The sequence below is a fragment of the Thunnus thynnus genome, chromosome 8 (assembly GCF_963924715.1).
Source record: "Thunnus thynnus chromosome 8, fThuThy2.1, whole genome shotgun sequence".
NCBI lineage: Eukaryota > Metazoa > Chordata > Actinopteri > Scombriformes > Scombridae > Thunnus > Thunnus thynnus.
Window position 1 is genome coordinate 10,087,277 of NC_089524.1, and position 23,337 is coordinate 10,110,613.

A 23,337-nucleotide genomic window follows, 5' to 3' on the forward strand; every position below is an offset into this window, starting at 1 on the left:
CTAACTGTCTGGCAGAGACAGAGCCAATAATTGGACAGAAATTATATCTTCAAAGCTTTTACTCAACATCATTAAATATTCATTACAAGTCTCAGATACCACAAGGGTCCTGCGCAAAAGACCTGTACATTTAAAACAAAACCAGTGACAGAAAAGGCCTTAAAAAGAGATGATGGAAGGTGACATATCTGAACATAATGCTATAAAGTTGAAATACCACAGAAAAAGGTACAAGCAATTTCTTTCCCCAATCTCTCTGCAAGTTAATGACAGGCATAAAAAAATCCATTACAACTATAAATGTTATCAGGTCAGTGAGGGTTGCCTGTGCATCTGAGGCTCTGGGACTGTAGCCAATAATGGGCCACAGGGACAAATAGGAGCCCAAGATCTGAGTTAACTGTTACTACAACAGGACATGAACACAAGGGGCCCATTGGAGAAGGCATGAAAGGTGTTGGTTTGTCCCTCTATTACACATTTATATAACGTCACGGCAGTTCATCTGGGAAGATGTGAGGGGAAAATAACAACTCACTCTCCCACTTCTGAAATGGGAACAAGTAATAAAGCAGCGGTGAAACAACTAATACAGCTGGAGTAAGATATTAAAAATGATTAAATCCATCAAATCAGTAATTCATGGGATAATTTATTGAAATTAAAGTGATAAGATTAGAAGGTGATATGTCGACCCATAGAAAATGACAATTCCATGACAACTTGGCAAATCCATCTGCTGAGGAAGATCATGTGATACAACTGAAAGCTGCAGAACAGCTCCTGAATGTGAAGGATTCTCTGGTTTGAGCTTCTGAAATATGAAAATTTGATGCTTGTCTCCAATTCATATCATTTTAAAGTGAATGATTGGACAAAACAAGCAGTTTGAAGATGTTATGTTGGGCTTTGGAAACTTGTAACAGTCATTTTACCCTATATTCTGTCAAATACTAATGGATTAATCAAAAATTAACATTAATTGATAATTAAAGTTCATTAGCTGCAAACCTTAAATGAAATATTCTGTATGTCAGTGTATAAAAACCTGAATATAGACCAGATAATCAAATGTAAAAGCCTGTAGTATATGACATTTTATTCCGAGTCACAAACATTAAAAATAAAAGGCACAAAAAAATAATACTAATTGAAGCAACAAACTGTGTTACTGTTCACACTGCTCTGTTTACACTAATTAGGTTTGCGACTGGAAACTCATATATAAGTGTCCCATTCAGCAATTTCAGTCTTTGATAAAGTATCAAGTTCATGTGTCCGTCGGGTGTTAAAAAAAGTTATTAAATCAAAATCTTTACACAGAAGCGAGGCCTGTTTCTTTTTGAAGCCATGGTGAAAATAAGGAATCTGTCACCACTCGGCCACCAGGATGGCGTATCCCGAGTTACTGTGATTATGAACCTTGGATTAGAGGCAGATACTGTATCCTCATAGCTAAAACTTTGTCTTATTGAGAAATAAAGAACATCTCCCTCAGTGAAAACCATTGGTAAGAGATTATTTGTGATGTAGCAGTGGTGGTCAGAGGGTATTAAAAACACCATGGAGCCTTCTATCAATCTCCAAAGGGGGCCTGTATCAAAACATTAGTTTTGTTCATGGGTGTGCTGGCTTTGTCCTTCACATGGCCTCTAAGGGTGATAAAGTGAGAGTTACACGATCCACCTTAGGCAGAAATAGGAAATGTTGCTGTGAACACCAGCTGTTGCTTAGGTCGACTCGGGCAGTGAGAGGCCTCGGCCTTCCCAGGCGCTGCCAAATAAAGAGACTACTGTGTTATAAGACAGTTTGCGCCCCCCCTCCCCCCCGCACTTTTACTTTTCAAAGGTGTTAAACTGCACAGGTGGGGAGGATTGCATAGTTTTAGCCATAAAGGGGATGAGGGTTGCCATTTGAAAGAACATTATTTGCACAGCGTTGCAGCTTTGTGGTTAATGTAGAATCAACATTTGTCAGCTGCCAGGCAGAGGCTCCGGTGGGTAGACGGGGGGCTAACATGTCAGAGGATTCGCTCCTACCGTTGCAGACACTTCTCCAGCAAATGAATGACGGCTTCCAAGACATCTCAGCCTCACAACTGACAGCACAGATTCCACATTCATCTCTTGCCGTATCTCCGTGGGATCATACGCACGGTGCTACACAAGAGGTGAAGAGCAATTCCATTAGCTGTCAACAGCCGAGATGCCTCGCTAACAAAAACCTGGGGAATATGGGAGAGGAAAAACATGATTGTAACCCCACTGGCACTTGGTGATATTACACACACCGCAGTCGCTGTCAAGATTGAACGTTCATACAAAAGAAGAAAGTTAACATGAGCTACATTTTCTATAATCCGTGGGTGTTATCTGGTAACAATCCATGATGTATAGCAATGGATTACTTACAGTATTTAAACCTCCAATGTCCAAAATTAGAGAAGAAATGGATTATTGTACCTCAGCCCATAATGGACTTCAGAAAGTCGTAGGAGCTACCCGTCCTCATGCCATCTAAAAAGAAAAATGATGAAATCTAAAGTGAAACATTTATAGTTATTATAAGTAACAATGCTTGTTTGAGAAAATGACTTGAGTTGTAATCAAGGCAAAACACAAAAGGCAGTAAAATGCCGGAAAGCAAATGCAGGGACAAATTATTATCAGGTAAATTAGGTCTACAAAGTCATTATATCATTTAATAATGCTAATTAAAGCTGTAACCCAACCCTAACTTATATTTGCTGTGGAAAAATACTTATTTGGTTGCTGTTAATATTTCGAAGAAACATGGAAGTATATTTTTTTGCACCCTAAGATGAAATGCAATGACATTCACTAAATCAGAAATCACGTCTGAAAAGATTGCATACTCTGCAACCCGCAGTGTCGATCGAAGGCCGCTGGCTTCAGTTGGACCAAAACAGCCTAATATACAACTCCCTCCTTTAATTGCAACCGTGTGTTCAATCAGAAAGCATAAAACTCCCGGTGGGTAGGTGGCATCTGTCCGTGAGGCCTCTTAGGATTGATGTGCCAGAGTCTGGGAGCTGCCTGGGCTGGCAGCCCACGACCCTGCGACACAGCCCCATCACTTTTATGACATCTTAAGGAATCTTCTTTTTAATACAGCCCATTACTGCTGACATACAAATCTTTCCCAACGTGGCCACATCTATGGCCTGATCAATTTTTATACTGCTGAGCCGTCCCCTTTCCCCTCATTTTGTCATCTCAAAATTCACATTATACAGGATTTTCTTATGGGAAAAACGCAATAAAAATACGTCACCACCCTGAAGATGTGCACCAGTCAGTACTTGGCTGTTATTAAAAAGCTTCAGAGAAAATAAAATTTGTTTCTGTAGTAAGCAGAACTGTTTAAATGTTATTTATTTTTATGTTCCTAAGAAAATATATTGTGAAGTGCAGCATTGATTTAGAACATAACCATGTCTCGATACGGGTTGGAGGGGCTGAATTTATGAATCCTTTGCACAACTCCTTTAATTGAATTTTCCAAATCTCTCACCACACACAAATAATCAATACCTACTGCTGAGGGAAACTTGCCTCAGAATTATTAGGGCCTTTCTTTTTCAATTTTGTAGTCATCAGCAGATACAGGCATGGTGGGTATTTGTAATGCCGGGACTATACCCTGAGGATTTATGCTCGCCCCAAGCCTGATTGCTCACCAAAAGTGACTTCTTTAGAATGCTTACTGAAACTTTTGTTAACCTTAAAGGACGGTCGTAAGCGCTTCTTAACTCCGTGCTCTCAGTCTGAGGAAAGAAGTGGTTTTAACTATCACAAGCGTAAGGTGGAAAAAGGGGGATGACAAGGCAGGAAAAAAGGGGGAGAGGGGAAAAAAAAAGTGAGTGGGAAGAAGACATAAGGGGGGAGGAAGGGAAGTGGGATTGGAAGATTGGCCTTCAAGGTTTAAATGTCCCCATGGATTTACTCAGCTGCCCTGGCAGGGTGGAGGTGCCAGAGGCTCGACTTGGCACCTAAGAAAGGGAGAGCCTGGCGTACAGAGTCGGAATACGGAGAAAGAGCTCTTCCTGGTGTGTAATGGCTGCCGTGGAAGTTGTGTTTCCAAATTTGCATGATTTTAAGCATAGACAATATGCAAAATTGGCGGTAAAGACATAAATTCAGTCAAAAATCTGTCATTTGCTTTACTGCAGGTTTCCCTCACCATTCAGATATCCCTGAAGAGATGGGACAATTTTTACAATAGCCTAGAGTCACAGGATAGTTTGTGGGAATTATAGTCTTAATTTGAAAGAACAAGCATTAGACAATATCAAAATCATATCTTAATTAGTACATCAGTAATATTAGTCTACACAACTTCTTATTTGAAAGTGAACAGCATCTACATCTATTTAAACAGTTAAACAGTTACAGTTTTATTCATGTTATAGAGTGTTATGCCTGGTCACCTGACATCATGAAAAACATCCTAAGATGCCTGATTGCATATCTGTAGACATTTCAGGAAGCTAGATAAACATGCCCTCAGCCTCTCCGCCAAACTGCTCAGATAAGTAAATGAACTGATGACCAACCTCCATCACTGATTTTTATGAAAAGTGTAGTGTGGGGGTGGAACAATCCGGTTTGAAAATTTGATTCTGGCTCACTTCATCGAGTATTGAGTCTATGAAGGGAAAACAGTTAATTACAATGATCTATACAATGATTTACACATTGATCACCACTGTGTTCTTCAAAAAAAACCCTCCGATGTGGTGGGGAAATAAGTCAAATCCATATTCAGTATGCATATATTAGTGCTTCACTGTGGTATTTCGATATGCCTATAAAGAAAGTAAAGATATACAATAATATACACACTGTTGCAACCCGTCTCTTTTGTTTCTTATCATTTTCATGCATAATATTGTACTTAATTATATATAATATTGCATCCAACAACCAGCACGTACAGTATACGTCCTCATGATGCACTCAGCCGAGAGTTTGTTACACTCCTCTTCCTTGAATTCAGCACATGGAGACGAAGCCTTAAGGCCATAGCAGCGGATCTAAGCAAACATTTTACACTAGAGAAGGATCATGCTTCACGATACCATCAGCATCATCTGTCTGGATTTCACGCTCAAAGCAGATATAGGACGGAACTCTGCAGCAGCTTTGAATAACAGTTTGTTTACTTAAAATGTGTGTCTCAATGCACATAGAGGACCAATTCTCTCCCACAGCTATCTGCCTTGACATTGTGAAGTCTGTTGTTGTAAGGAGGTTTATGCAAAACTGATAAATTTCACGGATCCACCATGTGACAAAAATGTGACATTCCTGGGGTGTGGATCCACAATGCATCATGTATGTTCAGCTCCCTTACTGGAACTAATTAAAATAATTTCTAACAACCTTATCGGAAAACAAGCTTGCCTTCTGACAATACCCCCTATTCATTTTCTACAAGTCACCATTGTATGATTGGATCACAAGAATTGCTTTGCTGCAGGCATAATATGTGCCTAAAATAATCAAATTAATTCTTTCCCTAGGAAATCTGCTCATTGACTTGTTTGTGTAGCCATAACAAAATGTTGTTTTTCTCCAAAGGTCGCAGAGAACACGATTGTCTGGGCAACTCAAACAAGCATCCACTGATGTTGTTAATGTTAAATAGCAAAGAAGATGAAGCAAGAAGCAAATCAAACAGTGAAGTAGTAACGGATGGGGTTGTCCTTGGGAATCAAACAGCCTTGTGACTACATTTGTTTTCCTGCTCATCCTGAACTCGACTGAACAATTGGGACGGAATTTTTTTTCTTACTGGCCTTTAAAGACCTACAGATAAGGTCATAATCACAACAGTCTATTTAATGAAGGCTACCACTGAAAAATAATGTGACCGTAACAGTCTTGATATGAATAAAAAGTGGGGATACCGACCCTCCACCCTGAGCGGAGTAGCTTGACTCAAAGAAGTATATAACTTACACATAACTGACACGTAACTTACAGGTGGAAATCTGCTATAAAATTCCTAAATAATGAAGTTGTCAAAATCAATGTGCAATTTGAGAATGTGACACAAATGTTGAATTTCCACTCTTATCCTTTAAACATGTGTGACGGGCTTAATCTTCGGTAAATCTTGTAATAGTGTTCAAATCTCAGATCCACTTAGTACATGGCCATAAAAAGCCCCAGAATAATCAATGAGATAGTATTCAGGCAGGGATAAGTACTGTAGGTGTGCTTATCTTGATGGTGTAAAAGCGTAAGAGCACATGAATGTCTAACACTGAGTTGGGTTTATTAAAGTTATTACCAGGAAAAGTACCTTGACTGTGATTCTTGTGATTTCCCTTCAAAGACGACTCTGCTCTGGATGCTGCAAAGACACAAATACCATTGCGATTATTTTAAGTGGGAACAAATAAATCTTAACCAGTTAAATCTATTTCACACCCAGTTGAGTGAAAAAAATGGAGAGAATTCTTATTCAACCTCAGATTTGACCGTACTTTCTGATATTCATATTCAGCGGTGGCTTTGCGTACTTACTCAGCTCTCTGTGTCTCTTCAGCTCTGTCTTCAGGTCAGAAGAAGATCCAGTGAGCAAACGTCCTTGTTCACTGCTGCCCTCTGCTGACTAATTAAAATACAGAATCAAGGAGATAATAAGAAAAGCACAAAACCCCCCAGCAACACACAAGAAAAATGTAGCACACCGAAGTGGAAATGAAAAAAAACACACACAGCCCTGCGAGCAGTCACTCTGAAAGGAAAAGCCATGTCAGAAGTGAATATTCAGTATGTAATAAAACCATCATCTCTCAATCGGAAGATAAGATGGAGACAGACACATTTCCGCCTATTCTAAAGATTTAAGAGCAAAGAAAAAGTCTTTCTCACCAGTATTTCCTCTAGCTCTTTTCTGGCTCTGATGAATGCATCCACCGATTGTTCCAGTTTAGATCGCAAGGAGTCCAATCTGGTCACGGCAAAAGAGAGCGGAGAGAAAGTGATACAATCAATGACACCTTCAGATTTCCTCATATTATTGTCTGGCAGTGTGAATAAATATGCCTATACATAGCATCATACTGACTAGTTATGTCTTGTCTATTATGTTTAGATCAGTAGTTAACATTCGTTTAACTGGGTGATCCTGAACTCAGCCTAAAGAAAAGAGGAAAAGACTGAAAACCAGCGTGGAAAGGCAGGTAATTCAAAGAGATGGTGCATATAATAAGCATAAAAGCATAAAATTAAGAGAATCTTTTCATGTTTATCCTGAATTTGTACTTCTTTTTGTTCAAAATTATGATTTTCTATGATCTGAAAGGCTGTCTATAACTAAAAGATTAATTATCTGTGTGTGTAGCCACACCTTAGCCCTTTTCCATCTTTGTATTTTTGTTCTTTACTTATTTAAGTTATTGTTTATCAATTATATTTGTCCATTTTACTTGTATGTTAATGTATTATTTTGTATTTTGATGGTTTGATGGTGTCCAACCATAAATAAAACACTGCTGTGCTTCAATGTCATATATCCTAATATGACATAACCAAGTGAGTGTTATGAATGTACTGTAAACTGAGCTCATGTAACGTATTAGTGACAGCACTATAAAATTAAAAAACTAATGCTTGTCTTGATGGATGGGCCTGACACCAAATGTCTGCCTTGGCTAAGGAAATGGTTCTTGTGTTAAGTGACTCTTATACAACTATTTTTAGTGCTATGTAAATCACTGATAATTTGGCCAATGATGAATCTCCGTCATTCCGTGTCTCCTGTCATTAAATTCTGATATGTCATTATGACCATCAGGAAAGTGTGGCAATTGAAATATGGCAACTCATAAAAGGGAGTTCTCTGTAACCCTTTGAATCTGTGCTTTTTAGAGGCTTTGGCTTTCCGTGTATTAGCAGTTCCAAATTTACTTGCAGCTTACCGCTAATTCAACTTGTTGATGAAAAGGTTAGTCTAAATGAAAGGAAATTGCAAAATCTATTAATTTGATACTCACTTCTCCAACTCTGTCTTTGGGGCGTCTTGTTCACATGTGGTGACTTTAGCCTTGCCTGTTGATTAAAGACAACATCCTAAATAACACAATCTAGAGTAGACAATATGCAAGTTGCTGTTGCTTTGTGGTCCGACAAGAACGCAGTATTATTTCCCCATACAAAGATTACATTATACACAGTATGACTTCAATTTAAAGTCACAGTCCTGTAGAATTTCTTTTTCCAGAGGAGGATAAAAACCCAGGTTGCACAGGTGTCTACCATTTCCAAGAATGGACCCTGTAAAAATGAGGTGGAGGTTCTCTGACAGAAGAACTATAGGTGACATTGAATTCTTTTAATGTTAAATCAATTGTCTTTTAAATCTTTATTTATGCAAAAGAGGGTTACTTAGAATTAAAGAACTTCTCCAGCCATGCCCTCCCTGCCAAGATTATAAACTCCTGTTTAAGGAGTCTGAACTGCTGACTCTCTGATTAAAAGTCCATTTCTACCATTTTTAAGCCCCAGTTGCCCCATACTTATTGAGACTGGTCTTCTCAAGTTGTCTTGGAGAAAAAACAATCACAACAGTGAGCTCTTAAAAATCAGGATTTAAAATTGAGAGGTGTGGTCTGTTTGAGGTTGAGTGTGCAATTAGTTAAGACACACCTGTTTGAAGTGATTTGGGGCCATAAACTGTTTGGGTGTGAGATACAATGACAGACATCTCTCTGCAATTCTTAGCAAATTGACAATTTTGCACAAGTCTGGACAGAAAATAAGATGTCGTAATATGTGAATAAAGAAACATTTGTCCTGCTTCTATGTGTAGCTAATGCTTAAGAGGTATTTGATTACTGACATGTCTTCACAAATGTGTAATGACCGATGTCAACACACCTGCTTGAGAACTTCCAGTTCCAGTCGAAGGTGGGTGGGTTCTTGATGGTACTGGTATTTTGGAAGCTGGATGCTATTCAGGACAGAGAGAAGACAACATAAGATTGAAATAGGCTCTGTGATAATATGATTCATTCAATCATTTGAGAATCCAGAGAAAGATGAATAGAAACCATAGACAGCCAGAGGCCTACACTTTAAACTTTGAAACCATGTGATAAACAATTGTGAAAGCAGTATGTTAGCCATGATCAGTTAATTCATTTCATGTTACATGTTTTGTGTCTGTCTTTTAACACCTTGGGACACCGTGTTGGATATAAGTGCTCTCACTTTAACATGTTATCTCTAGAATTGGAGTATTTGTTAATCCATAAATATATCAAATCAAATTTCAAAAAATGCCAGTAAACCTTGTTAAAGGACAACTTATTTACTTACATTGGTGGCATTGTCCATGCCCAGAGGTCTTTTGGCCCTTTAAAAAAAAAAAAAAACAACAATATCCAGTATCAATGCACCGCCTTATTTATTAAGAAATTATATATATACCTAAGCAATTCCTGGTTATTTGAAACCTCATTTTATACAACAGCAAACAAACCCAAAACAAGAATTACAATATTTATGTAGAGAAAGGTCATATATGAGTCTGCAGCAGTAGCCCCTCTTACCCGCCCCACGGCCTCATTACATTTGCTTTAATGACATGACTAGTGACTAGTGCATGAGAGGCACAAACTTGACCACAATTGCTACTTAAGTTTTTGGTAAGTAAAATATCAGTTAAACCAAAGTGTGTAATTTTCTGGGAATATTACAGTAACACCGCGACAAATTAAAACACAATGATGAGGGTACAAAAAACTTTCTAATGAGCAAACCACACCATTCAGTTCCTATGACAATAAAACAAAATTATTGATGTGTAGACACAGACTATATAACATTAGTCCATATAACGTTATACTGTACTGTTTGTTTACAGTCATTGCCAGTGGTGGAAAGTGACTAAGTTAAGTACATTTAACTTACTCAAGTACTGTACTCAAGTACATTTTGCTGCTAATACCTATATATTTTTACTTCAGGAGGATTTTTCATGCAGGTCTTTTTACGTGTAATGGAGCAAGTTATATCTACATTGCAGTATTGTTATCTTTCATTTAAGTAAAGGATCTGAATACTTCTTCCACTACTGCTCATTGCATTCACAACGTTTGAAAGAAACTAGTTTTATATAACAGAGGCATCCTTGGAGTAACATCATCATTACGACAAATATGAAGTAAAATAAGACACTGTTAACAATACTCACGGCATTTTCGAGTTAGTGAAGAGCTGTTTTAGCCAACAGAAGTTTGTTTGCCACAAAATAATTTATGAAACTGGCGCCTTTGCTACACTCAAAAAATTCGTGTACAACATGACCTGTTGCTTATATAGTTCCTGGTGGCGCCTTTTTGCAAAAATGACTCGAAATACGTAAAAGATATTTTGAATCCAAACAGAAAATCATTATTCAAGTTTATAAAATTGGGCTCGCTTTTATCAGTGAATTACTTTTCTTACATGGCTTAAATACATTGCGCTGAAGTTTTTTACAGCAACGTTTGTTTCTGCCGTGTCGTTTTCGGTGGAACACTGGTGCGTTTTTGTTTACCTAGCAACAGGCAGCAGATAGCAACGGTGTTTGACAAATCACCGTGTCACCGCGGGAGCGAATTTGGTTTCAATAAAATGTATTCTGCGTGCGTTCAGACTATTATTACGGTGTGATGAAGCGCCGAAATATTTTAATTTAGCCTAGCTTAGTTGACATATCTGGCTGTCGTCTGGTTTCTACGCTAGATAGGACTAAGCTAACGTTAGCCAGACTGATATCTGACAGCTATCTTCTTCCAAAGATGTCTTTTCAAGAGTCACCTCGGTCTGCTGATGAGGAAGAGGCTTTCTACATGCAGTGTAGAGCCGCATACCTTGCTGTGTTCAGATCTAGTTTGACAAATATCGCTTCGAGACAGCAGTTATGTCGTGGTAAGCTAACTTATGATGATTAGTGCTGTCTGCAGCTTGTTTAGACAACTGTTAGCGTGTGCTACGTTTGCCAATGTGAAGGAATTATCCAGCTTAGATATATTTCTGTTTCATATAATTATATAACATGCAGTTATGTAAAATTCAACTGGATATGATATCTCAAAAAATCAATTTTGCTGGCCACTAATTCGGTGTGTCACTGTAAATATATTACTTTGATGAAGAGCTGGAACAAGCTGATACAGAATGTAAGATTGTATAATAAGTTGATTTAACCTCAAAGCTACGTAAGGGGAAATAAAAGGAGAGAAAGGTGCACGTTGTTTGTGGTAATCAGAGGTACAGATGTTACAATGTGCAAAAAAGGGTCTCATTGTGGAGGATTTTTAATTTTTGAATAATGTGCATGTGATTTAAAAGTCTGTCAGAGAAGCTAACTTACCAGAAAAGAAGAACACACAGCCACCTGTCTTCTTTACTTGTAGATTCAATCCATTTCCCATTTGTCTTATTTAGTTCTCCAGCAGGCTGGTAGAAATCCATCCCACGCCACTCTCAATAAATACTGGACGCCGAGAACTTCTAAACTGAACTTTGATGACTTTTGTGATATTCTCAAGTGTGAGAGGAAAACTGAGGAAAATGAGCTGATGAGAGCTTTCAAAAAGATGGATGTGAACAGTGACGGCTACATCACACATAGTGAGCTGGAGAAGGCTCTTACCACTGTGAGTAGCTTAAAGCATTTTGCATCAGACACATTTGCAACCAGTAGGCTACAATTTGATTTAACTTTTATTTTTCATATATGTATTCTGTGAGAAGGACTTTTGGTTATAATTGTTCATGTTGAAGGAGCTGAGGAGCTGTTTTTTTTCTAGTGTTTCCACTACTGAAAAAACATTTTAAATCTTACAGAGAGGAGAGAAAATGACCACTGAGGAAGTGAATGCTATTTTCACATTAGCTGACATCAACAAGGATGGAAAATTGGACTATTCAAAAGTAAGTTTGGACATGTGGTGCATGTGGTGTCTTCTTTTCATACTGCTTCTATCACCACTTTGCTCTCCGTGTCTGTGACACATCGGTCAGGTCCTTGTGTGTTCAAGGCTATGAAAAGTGTATATATGTTTGTCCTATTTGTGCATCAGTCATTCATTTTTTTCATTTCATTGTGCAACAACAGATAATTAATGCTGTAGAGTAACTTTAAAAATATCAGCCCAAGAACAATGGTTTTTATCCCAAGATGTGTGTAGAAAAAACTTTAAACTACAACCAAATTATACTACTTGCTACAACAAATTATTATTTTTATGAACCAGTGAAAGTACATTATAAAAATGTCTTTCTTTTTGAGTCATTTATCTTTACGTTTCACTTTTTAAGAAATATAAAATATATGATAAAACATAGAGTAGACGTGTCAGAGAAAACACAACTGAAGGTAAACATCTTAGCTCTCCTGTGATTTGCTTAAACTGTCTTCTTTGTTCATAAACAATTCTGCCTCTCTAAATTGCCTCAAAACAATGCTCATGTATCACCCTCTTACTACTGGTTTCCTTTTGCTGTCAGTTCTGCAGATTATTTGTGTCTACAGTAGAGCAGTGTCAGATAGCTGCTTTGGAGAGGCTCGAGGCTGATGCCAAGCTGAAGAGACAGAACTTTGGCAGCCAGTCATACAGCCCTCCAAAACCTTCCATGTCATCGGTATCATCAGCAGCCCAAGCAGCAACTCACCCTCAGCCTCCAGAAACAGCCCGAGCAGAATCAGACACTTCACTCAAGAAAGGTACAACATGTGGCTTCCCAGAACTTTGTAACATAAAGCACCCTACCCCCAGAGTGTATGTTTTATAATGTTTTGAACAAGAATCTGTTTGCGTGGCACTAACAAAGGCTCCAAAGTTGCAGCCTATGGTGGCTGTTCAGCGGCTATACTTCAGATTCCCATTTTTAGATGCATACACGTACGCACCGATTGCCCCAATACGCCTCACCGATTAGTTTTGATGAATAAATAATAGCTCTGTTATTGATCGATTTTTCACTCCCCTGTGACAAATCACCTCATTAAGACAGTCCATACATCATAATAGCCACACAATTAGAGCAGCTTGTTTGGAGGGAGGAGACTGTAAAGCGCTGTGATTTGGGTAATCATTTTTTGCCATTTAGAGATTGACAGAAGCTCTATCTGCACGGATGAAAAATGCTGCCTTTCAACTCTGGATTTGGAGAGAGAGCTCTTGCCAAAAAGATGTGTTTTCATAACTTGAACAAGCAAGAAAGGCCCGGCTGGCATCGAGTGCATCTTCAGCCTTCTGCCACGTCAGATAATGAGCCAACAGAGAGTTTTTTTTTAATGTAAAATACCTCACCTTTAACTTGTTAGAACCAGCATGTTGAGGGAAGGAAGAGAAGAACAGAGATCCTGGATGAGCGAGCCGGGGACAGGCTCACTGTGGGAAGATAGATGGGGTTGATTTAAGTGGTCAGTCCATGTTCATGTTATTGATTCGGGGGATTCCACCACTTCTCACTGGGGAGATGATGAGGGATTAGACGGTGGTCGAGAGGAGGGCCCAGTCGACCACCGCTGCAAAAACAAATGAGCTCCCAGATAGTAGTCGGGATTATCACATTATTGTGCCTCACCCACGTATTGATTTATACCTGTTACATTTTAACAAGGCGATGACATGAGATGCTACACGATCGCACACGTTGAATGGGTTATTCTTAGAGCTCAAAAACAGTTTTGACTGCTGATTTGGACCCTGAGAAATACATTGTAACTGTATGCAGCATGGGTCACTTTGGAGTGTTTTCCATATGGTTCAAAATAATTGATGAGATGTGTATTAATAATGTATTAGGTGCTTTGAATCTAATATTTATTTGTTAGACCAGCAGATGAACTGTCATTGTGTTTCTGTGATAATTGGTCGATTAAGTTTGAACCACCAGTGTTGGAAAAATATCGACATTCAATATAAATCCACATCGGAGCTTTTGTTAGGCCACGTTTCAGTGCGTCTTTGTCCACATTCACACAAAACAGCTACAATTTGATCCTCTAGATTAAAATACTGTCATCAATACAAAATAGATCTATGACAAATACCATGACAGTGGGTCTATTTGTTTCTCTGCTTCAGTAATTTGCTTGTAAGCCTATCACATTACTTCACATCGTGATTTCCCAGGCTTGGAAACAATCAGACCCCTCATTAGTGAATTGATATTTTCTGTCTTCAATTAGTGTTCACAGAAAGCATGCTGTTATGCCATTTGTAATTTAAAATGCCTCTATAATTAATTAAAAGGTGGTTGAACTTGAGATCGCACTTTCTCAGAACCCAAATGCAAAGTAGCCGTTCTCACTTAAACCGGGGGAACGGACTTCTGAGAAGACAGATTACAGTGTCAATAATGTTGTGCAGCTCATCTCTCTTTTAAAAGTGTGTCTACTGTTTTCACAGGGGAGGGTAGTACTTAATATTTCAGACAGTCAATCTAGCTTTCTGTTTTGCTGTTGCAATGTTACCATTTATTAATTTGTTTATAACAATTTTATAACATGTACTTTAAGCATTAGTTTTTATGGGCTAGCATCTGTCTATGAGAGTTTTATGTTTGTGTGTGTGTGTGTGTGTGTGTGTGTGTGTGTGTGTGTGTGTGTGTGTGCGTACGTACGTTTCAGATAGCCGATCATCCTCTCGTCCCTCTTCCGCTCGCAGCAGACGGTCGTCCCTGTCAAACTCCATCACTATGACATCCAGCAGCACTAAGACCAACAAGATACCAGAGCCCTCTGGTTTACAGGTAACCCTCTCTATAGTCATAATGATTCATCTGTAATCTGTTATTTTTTCCATAAAAAGTGATTAATCATTTAATCTAGTAGTAGTGAAGAACGGCCATTACATGTTCAGAGAGCCCAAGATGACATCATATAAATGGCTTGTTTTGTTTGACCTGAAGTCCAAAACCCAAAGATATTGAATTTACAGTGATATGAAACACATAAAAACAGCAAATCCTCATATTTGAAAAGTTGTAACAAGAAAACATTCTGTATTTTTGTTTGATTAAATAACCAAAACAATGAATCAATTATCAAAATAGTTACAGATTGATTTCTGTCAAACAACTAATCAAATAATCGACTAATTGTTTCAGCTCTAAATTATTTAAGAAAGACTTTTAGAGATTTTTTTAATTTATTTTTTCTGTCATCCACGAAAGAACCAGTTTGAAAACTACTTTCTAATATTTAACAAAGTAATAATATAAGTACATTTGTAAAATATATCACTTTTTAGCAACCAGTCGGTTCCTCTCTACTAATGTTTATAAATGGCATTTGTCGGCAGAAAAACTTAATTTAATACAGCAATTTATAGTAAGAACTCATCCATTACATGATTTACCGTATGTGTTTATTATCTTCTATAGGCAATATACTATATTATGAATCTGAAAGATTATTTTTAATACCATCACTGACAAAACCTGTAAATCGTATTGTGTGAGACTCCATGATAACAAGGACCTCGCAGCCCTACTGCTCCCCCAGCGTCACTGTCACCCAGTTCTTTTGATGGGCGAATTTAGCCCTGAGTGGATAGATATACACCGTATTGATTCCACGCTCTTTGTTTTTACTCTTTTTGGCTTAACCTCGGCTGGTTTGCTTTACAGCAAGGGGGAGAAAAAAAAGTAAATAAATAAATAAAAATAACAGCCCCTTGCTCCAACTCTCAGGTCCAAGCGCCGTGTTGAGATTGGAAAGGGCCAGACATCATCGAGGTGAAAGAATGTGTGTCTAGAGATTACATCTGGGGGAAGTTCTGCTCGCTATATTGGCTTCTATATTGCCACGGGCTAATAATTGGGAGGTGGTGGGTGGAGGGTTGACTGTGTTTTTGTAGCAGTGTGAATGTGTTTGTGTGTCTTGTGGGATGCAGAAGTGTCTTTATGCATAAAAACCTGACCAGTAAGGATTATTTTTAAAGTATTAGGGAGGATTATAAAAATTACCAGATAAAGTAAAGGTTGTAATTTAATGTGTATGTATGTGTTTGGGGTTGGCTTGGTGTCCTGCGACACTCTGCGTAGCAGTAAATCAGACCCGTGGCCGGAGCAGGTGACAGCGCCTGTATTAGTCTGCAGGCTGACCCTCTCTCTATGGGGGCATTGATTCTGATGTCTTTAAGCAGTGGACAGGTGCCCATGGCAATTTCCCTCATTTAATATTGTCTGGACAAACCACTGAAGTGTTATGGTTTGATCTTTTATGCTTCTCACAGCCCAAGATAAATACTCTGAGAAAATGGCTTTTCTCTAAAGGAGTGACATGCTCCGTCTTTATGGTACTTTCTTTGTTTAACTTGCTGATTTATTTGTCCACTAAAAGGATATATAGCCTATTCCAGACTCGCTTGGCCCTCGGTGTCCTCTTACTGCATGTCCACATCAACTGTGTTTTCATTTAATGTGTCTCCAATGAGTGTAATGAAAACTTTCTTGTTTTGCTGTTCCTGTTCAATTTCAAATTATTACCTAATTTCAGTTGTGCTGCCAGACAAAGGAACAACAAAATGAGAGAAATATTAGGATTCATAAATATTGCCAAAGTAGCCTCTTGATAGTTTTGAATGACCGGTGGCCCAAGATTGAAAAGGCTGTATTTATCAAAGTTAAATGGACTCCAATTTGCCATATCAGTTCCAAGAGGGAGATTTGCTTCAGCCTTTAGCAGAAATGTAGTGTAACACTTCTGCCCTCCTCTGGATCAGCATGAGTATAACAAGTATTTACGTGCTGCTGAGCCCACATAAACACTGTAATAATGATTATGCCCCTTGAAGGTTGCAGTGGTAATTATCACAACGGCAGTTTCTGTTAATCAAGTGAGCAACCTCACTGCTGTGATTGACCGCTTAATTTACTTTTTTTTTATGCCAAAATATACTTCCCCTGTCACAAGATCAATCCTCCTTTTAATAAGAACTGCAAATTAGTTTTGGTTTCTGTTGAATGAATAAATGCATTTTGTTGTCAAGCAGCAAAACAGTTTGTTGGGATTTTTTTCAGGATCTAAACTGAGACCACAGATCACAAAACATACCAGGATACACATAAAAAGATATTTTGTATATAGAATATTTCAAAGGGCTTATGAAAGCAAATAAGCTGTGATATAGATTAGGAATCGATTAGCCACACTATGTTAGTTTTTATGAATGCCCTAGGCCTGTCAGTTAAACAGATTTTAAACTCTATGCTTCCAGGAGTGGCATCACAGCTACATGAAGGGATGTTTCTTTCTGGAGGATGATGGGAGTATCAGTTCACTGCAGTACCAGCTCCACCTGCCCCAGACAACCAGCGTCTATCTAACCATCCAACCCCTCAGCCTCAGTCACAGAGCTGGTACTCTCACTGTTTTATATTACACATGAAATCAACAATTCATAATAATAGTCAAAAACGTAGTAAGTATTGTTTACTCTAGGCAGGGTGTCTTTTTGCTTGCAAGTTTCTCCACTCCTTGTTGAACATGGGTTGTTTCTAGTGTCATACAGTATTGTTGCATATATTTTTTTGTATAATTGTCAAGTAAAGTTTTGCTCCAGTAATTTTGACATTATAAATAATGATTTTGTAGGATATTAAGTAGATTGTTTTCCATCACAGTGGAAGCATATTTATGAGAAACAATCAGAAGAGTGTCCTGTTCATTTCATAAACCTGTAGTAACATTGAATGGACTGATTTAGGTCATATGCTTTAGTAAAAACTAAAACGATTAGTCGAAGAATCAACTTTCTCATATTGAAGTCCAGGCATCAAAGTTAAGCTTGTTAGTTAAGCTGGACTTCATTTCATATTAGCCTGTAAAGTGACTTCAGAAATATAACATTTTCTGATTTCAGCCAAAATGATTACAAAAACCTGCATGTATTACTTTTTATTGTATCTAAAAGTGCTGTACATTATTTTATACATTATATTCTATTTTTTGTATATGGCTGTTCTGTATTTGTCACATAAAATAATATACAGTATAGTATAGTAAAGTCTATGGTACTTAACAACCATATGAACATATATTAAGGGTATAATGTTGTAAATATGTATGAAATTACATAATGGCCACAATCATGTAACACAACATGCACAAAAACATATATTCCTTTAAGTAATCTTGTTTTTTTTCTGTTCTGTTCTAATATTTTCTAATTTTCTAATATTTACAATCAAAGTGGACATGTCATACAATAATCTATACATACAAACAAATGCAATTCTGAGGTTTAAAAGCTGAATCATGTGTTATTTTTTCAGACAAGCCTTCCTCCTGGATGACAGTGGACACATCCATTTTTGTCATGTCAGCTGGGGAAACCAAAGAGGACTCGATGTTTGTGTGTTTCACAGAGTCAAAAGACAAAGAAGTATGTTTGTGTGGGTGTGTGTTGAGAGATGTACATTTTTTGTTAAATTCTAAATCATTCATTCAATGCCACATGAAAGTTATTGCGGGTCCACTGACTTCCTGCCAGGCACGGAGATTCCAAAAGTAGAAACTTTTCCTGAGATAATGAAGTTGATATGACACTTGTTTTAACAACAGCAAAACATTGTAAAAAATATCTGTAAAAACTTTGCAAAGCACCCTTAAGTAATGAGTCAAATGCAAATATAGGTATGAGTGGATTTAGTTCAGTTGACTTACTCAGCAGCATTTTAGTGAAAATACATGGACACACAAACTGAACATATGACTGGATACATGAAGTTTGGATTATTATATTTTTATAGACATTTTGTTGTTTTGCTGTTTTAGGAAAAACATGTGATCAAAAAAAAATGTATTGTTTTTAAATTATTTTGCCCTTTTATTTCCACAGAAGTATGCTTGGAAAGGAGAACTGAATGCTGGGACTTACTACCTGCTTCCCTTCTCCAGTGGCTGCAAACTAAAGAAAAAGAGCAGAAAGAGCCTTTCTAATAAACCTGTAGAGCTCGTCTACAAGACTGACACTGGAGAACTAGACCTCACCAGGGAGCTCAGGTGTGTGTGTCTGTGTGTTTGCTTGTGTGCTTGTATATACTGTATATGTGTGTTTATGTGTCTGTGTGTGTCTGTGTCCAAAGCAAAGCTCATGACTTATCTGCTGGATGTTAGTTTTATCTTCACCTATTTTCACCAGCTTTGATTACTGACCAAAAACTTTAGACTATTTTTATAGATAAAATTTGTACTTACAACTGTCTTTCAACATATATGTCATCTGAAAATAACATCAGGGTTTTAGCCTGGGAAAAGACATACTGTAACATAATCTGTGCTTTGAAGCACATCTGGATCCCTGCTTAGCCTGGACAAAAGTCTGGGCTGATTTGCATAGATGGACTGATAGTAAAGCTGCAACGATTAATCAGTGAATCAATTTAGTCGATCAAGAGAAAATTAATTGGCAACTATTTTGATATTTGAATAATCGTTTTAGTCATTTTTTCAAGCAAAAATGTTAAAAAATTGCTGGTTACATCTTCTCAAATGTGAAGATTTGAAGCTTTTTTGTGTGATTCAGTTTGTTGCAATCTGCAAACTCACCACTAGATGCCGCTAAATCCTACACACTGCACCTGTATGACATTTTTGTGTGTTGCTCCCTGTTTGCCACAGGGAGGTGCTGTCTGACATCTTTGAGGTGATAGACCTGGATGGGAATGGTTTGCTCAGTCTGGAGGAGTACAACTTCTTTGAGCTGAGGACAAGTGGAGAGAAGTGTGACAAGGATTCCTGGGCTGTCTGCAAAGGTACATCACATAAAATTTGTTTTCACAAAATTGATGTAAAATGAATTGGATTGAGGGGCCCATTACAGTTCTGCTTGCTGTTTTTTTTGGCTACAGAGAACTTTGACATGAGGAAGAACCAGCTGACACGACAGGGCTTCATGGAGCTGAACCTGATGGAGGCCACAGAGAAAGACGGAGATCCTGCTGACCTGTGGGTCACCCTGGAATCAATGGGTTACAACCGGATGCTGGAGCTTGTGGAGGTGGGTTCACACATCTGATTTCACTCAAAACAATCAAATATAGGCACAGATTTCAGTTTTGGTATGACATGGCATCATATAGTCCAAATATGCCACAATTAAAAGCTTACACTTGAAATATAAATGCACTTTAACACACACATCAAGAAAAACACATCCAGACTTTCATTACACACTTCCACTGTAATAACTAACGTCCCCCTCCATCAGGCTTGTCCATTCCAGATAGATGCACACTGTGAAGGCACTCAGCCATCTATCCAGCCACTCAGTATGGACTCGGGGCCCAAGCTTCTGAACCAGGCCCTCCAGAAGTCCATCACAGCCAGGACAGGGGCCAAATCACTGAGAGGACACGACAACGTCTTCATCTACACCTACAGAGGAGAACACAGGATCTCCTCTGTCATAGCCAACAAGGTACACAACAAACTTTGTCTCTGAGTGATTTTCATTCTGAAACTGAGACATCCAAAATCTGACTTGGGGACATACAGTGTCATAGATCATGAAGTTATATAGTATAGTGAAGTTACCTACACAGTTTAGCAGCATTGCAAAGAAGAGGCATGTGAACATTCCTGTGTGATCCTTAAATAATTATGTATCCTAATCACCACTAGGGGGGATGATAGTCCAACTCAGAATGAGTGAATACTGTTTGTAAGTTATTTTGCAGCAAACCAGTAAACAAATGGACAGAATGACAAATTATTATTCTTAGCATAAATTACTGAATGCTAAGTGGTACTAATCATAGACCATCAGAGTGTTTGATTATTGTCTAGAGAATATTTCTGCATCTTTTACTAGACTTATGTTAAACACTCTGTCTCAGTATTGACAACTCCTACAGTCTATGGTTGCCAGAGACCATTCACCCTCTCTTGTAATTGATATGCAGTGGTTGTATCCATTCTCACAGCAACAGGAGCTACTGTGAAAGAATGGCCTGGTGACTGAAAGGAACTACTGAACAGGGGAAATGGTTTAGATTATGACCAGTTTATCCAGTAATCATGAAAGTGTTTATGTTGATTTGTCAGTTATTTTGTGTTATATCTATGTGTAGTCTTACATTTAAACTTCAATGACACTAGTAGCACTGGAGACTAAATGTCTTAAATGTAGCAGTCTTGCAAACCACATGTATCCACAGTAGCTATAGTTGTGTTCAAATGGCAGTAGTCACGTAGAGATGCAGTTTTCCTGAAATATAAACAAGGTAGATTACATTGTTTTACATGTAAAAAGAAGAGTATGCTATTTTTTTAGATTATAGAGTCCTATTAATGAATTAAATTGTCAGATTGTTTAGCTGTTGCGGCCAATTTCTACATGTGTACTGTACATATACTACATATTCCTTGATTTCAGTGAAGAAAGCTGACCAGTGCAGTGACCAATAACTTTTGTGTTGCAGTCCAACCAGAAAGTGACGGTTCATGTGAACAATGAGCAGAGCAGGAACTGCTGCAGCAGTAGAGGCATGAGTGTGTTTGCTGTAGAGGTGCCAGCCAGGACTAAGATGGTATGAAGTCTTCTTGTGAAAGCGGTCTCCGTTGTTATTATTATAATCAACAAATCATAATCATCTTGATATTGTAATAGTTTCCATTCTACTACATTCAAATTTGCAAGTAAATTATTACTTTTAGATTTAAATAAGTACTCATGGGATGATTTAATGGAATAATTATGTGGTATTTTGGATGCTAATACAAAAATATGTGCTGTCCACCAGGTGTGCCAACACGTCCTGCCCATCAGTGAGAAACAGGATTGGACCTACAACTGTGTGGAGACTATACTGCCCTGCACGTAAAGCTGTACTCCCATAAAGGATTCACTGGTCTTCTAGTGATACAGAATAGCTACTAGTGATAGTGATGGGCCGAGTTCATTCATTAACCAATGGTTTCATAAGTGGTACACAAAGAATAGAGAGTGTTGTATATCTATATGAAAATTATAGTTACAGTTTGTGTGTACTAAGTGCAATCACAGTCCAGTTATATGAAAGTCCAACCAGTACGATGCCTTATTATTTTAACTTAAAGCTTAGCTGTGTGTTCTGTAAAGTCTCAAATGTGGAATATCCTCGATCACAACATCAGGAGTTGAGACACTCTGCCTACTTACAGCCAGCAGATTCCTCAGCCCTACTTGCACAAATCAGACAACATCACCCAACTGCTGTATCAGAAGTCCCATGCATTAGTGGCAGCAAGAGGTGATCACACAAGGTACAGTTGATAATGATGATAGTTGTTACTGCTTACATGCTGCTGTTGTGCAATTTATTTCCTGCTGTTGTTTCTGTTATTTGAAGAAATCTAAATGTGAATTTTGTTGTACTAATTTAAACGAGTTTAAAATAGAATGTAATTTACCATATTAATGATCATTAACCAATTGTATATTTTCAATGTAAATAGGCTGTATCATAGATTTTACTAGCAGTTTCATATTAGTTGATACATCACACAGTTTTCCAACATTTTAAAATCACAGTTAAAAGAAAACCTATTTTACTTTGTTAGCTACTTTTTTAATGTCACAATATACAGTCATGTAATCATAAACAAACTGAATTTTTTATTTTTTGACTTTTTATATACAGTATTTTGCTTCAGATTTATCAGTGTGAATGCTATTTTTAATACTCACATCATGTAACAGCACATGTAAATAAAAATGTCCAACCAATATTTCTATCACATCTTCATTAACTGATATCTGTTGTTTTCACTTTTGAATCCATCCCTTCATTACGTCCCACATTAACGTCTTGTTTCTACGGGAAGTACATAGACTCTTCAAATGCCATTTCACTGTGACTTCAGTGATCAGCAAGGGTTACACTGTTTGAATTACACAAGTTTGATGGTTACAAAGATCATGGGGATCCTGGATTTCTTTTAGCTCTCCTCAAAACACAGAAGATGGTTTTGATGAACAGAAACAATGGTGCATTGCAGTGAAAGTGTTTTAGTTATCTAGGTTATGAGTAACAGTTATTTGTCAGTATGTCAGCACTGTCCTGCTGGATATGTGAGGAAGGAAGGACCCAAAATAGAGTGTACTGTAACATGTAGTCAGGACTTCCTTTATGTTAACATTTTGCAGTTTAAAGGCTTTGTAAGATGTAATGTAGACATACCGACAATGCGACATGGGTATACCTTTTTACATTAAGATCAAGGATTGTGCTTTAGTTCTTGTACTTTGAGCCTGTTTCAGCCTGCATGAAATCGGTGTTACTCTATCGCTATTGGTCACCACACTCCATACTA

At 37.8% G+C, this 23,337-nt stretch overlaps 2 protein-coding genes across 3 annotated transcripts in view; one reads left to right on the plus strand and one right to left on the minus strand.

Annotated features, from left to right (window-relative positions):
• itgb3bp (integrin subunit beta 3 binding protein) overlaps positions 1-10,333 on the minus strand; it is a 51,306-nt gene extending 40,973 nt beyond the window's left edge. Inside the window, exons 1-9 of one of the 2 annotated variants that reach the window (XM_067596427.1) lie at positions 10,231-10,332; positions 9,354-9,390; positions 8,913-8,985; positions 8,030-8,084; positions 6,906-6,984; positions 6,555-6,642; positions 6,331-6,381; positions 2,463-2,516; positions 1,503-2,224 (exon numbers count right to left, since the gene is read on the minus strand). In XM_067596427.1, coding sequence (XP_067452528.1) covers positions 2,464-2,516; positions 6,331-6,381; positions 6,555-6,642; positions 6,906-6,984; positions 8,030-8,084; positions 8,913-8,985; positions 9,354-9,390; positions 10,231-10,235 — 441 coding nt within the window. In that variant the 5' untranslated portion in view covers positions 10,236-10,332 and the 3' untranslated portion in view covers positions 1,503-2,224; position 2,463. Of the gene's footprint in view, positions 1-1,502; positions 2,225-2,462; positions 2,517-6,330; positions 6,382-6,554; positions 6,643-6,905; positions 6,985-8,029; positions 8,085-8,912; positions 8,986-9,353; positions 9,391-10,230 lie in introns of those variants that run through there. The other variant, XM_067596426.1, reaches the window with a different exon arrangement.
• Positions 10,334-10,542: 209 nt separating this feature from the next.
• On the plus strand, positions 10,543-22,741 carry efcab7 (EF-hand calcium binding domain 7). Its single transcript, XM_067596424.1, has 13 exons — positions 10,543-10,949; positions 11,469-11,680; positions 11,871-11,957; positions 12,534-12,750; positions 14,665-14,786; positions 17,258-17,399; positions 18,315-18,424; positions 18,881-19,044; positions 19,663-19,796; positions 19,893-20,041; positions 20,252-20,461; positions 21,465-21,572; positions 21,786-22,741. The coding sequence occupies exons 1-13, from the start codon at positions 10,820-10,822 to the stop codon at positions 21,864-21,866; spliced, it is 1,866 nt and encodes a 621-aa protein (XP_067452525.1). The 5' UTR covers positions 10,543-10,819; the 3' UTR covers positions 21,867-22,741.
• Positions 22,742-23,337: the final 596 nt, after the last annotated feature.

Excerpts from the sequence above, each read along its gene's own strand:
- efcab7 (XM_067596424.1), top strand. The coding sequence starts at position 10,820 with ATGTCTTTTCAAGAGTCACCTCGGTCTGCTGATGAGGAAGAGGCTTTC. Across the intron at positions 10,950-11,468 it reads GAGACAGCAGTTATGTCGTG|TTCTCCAGCAGGCTGGTAGA; the intron begins GTAAGCTAACTT and ends TGTCTTATTTAG. Across the intron at positions 19,797-19,892 it reads TTCCTGGGCTGTCTGCAAAG|AGAACTTTGACATGAGGAAG; the intron begins GTACATCACATA and ends TTTTGGCTACAG.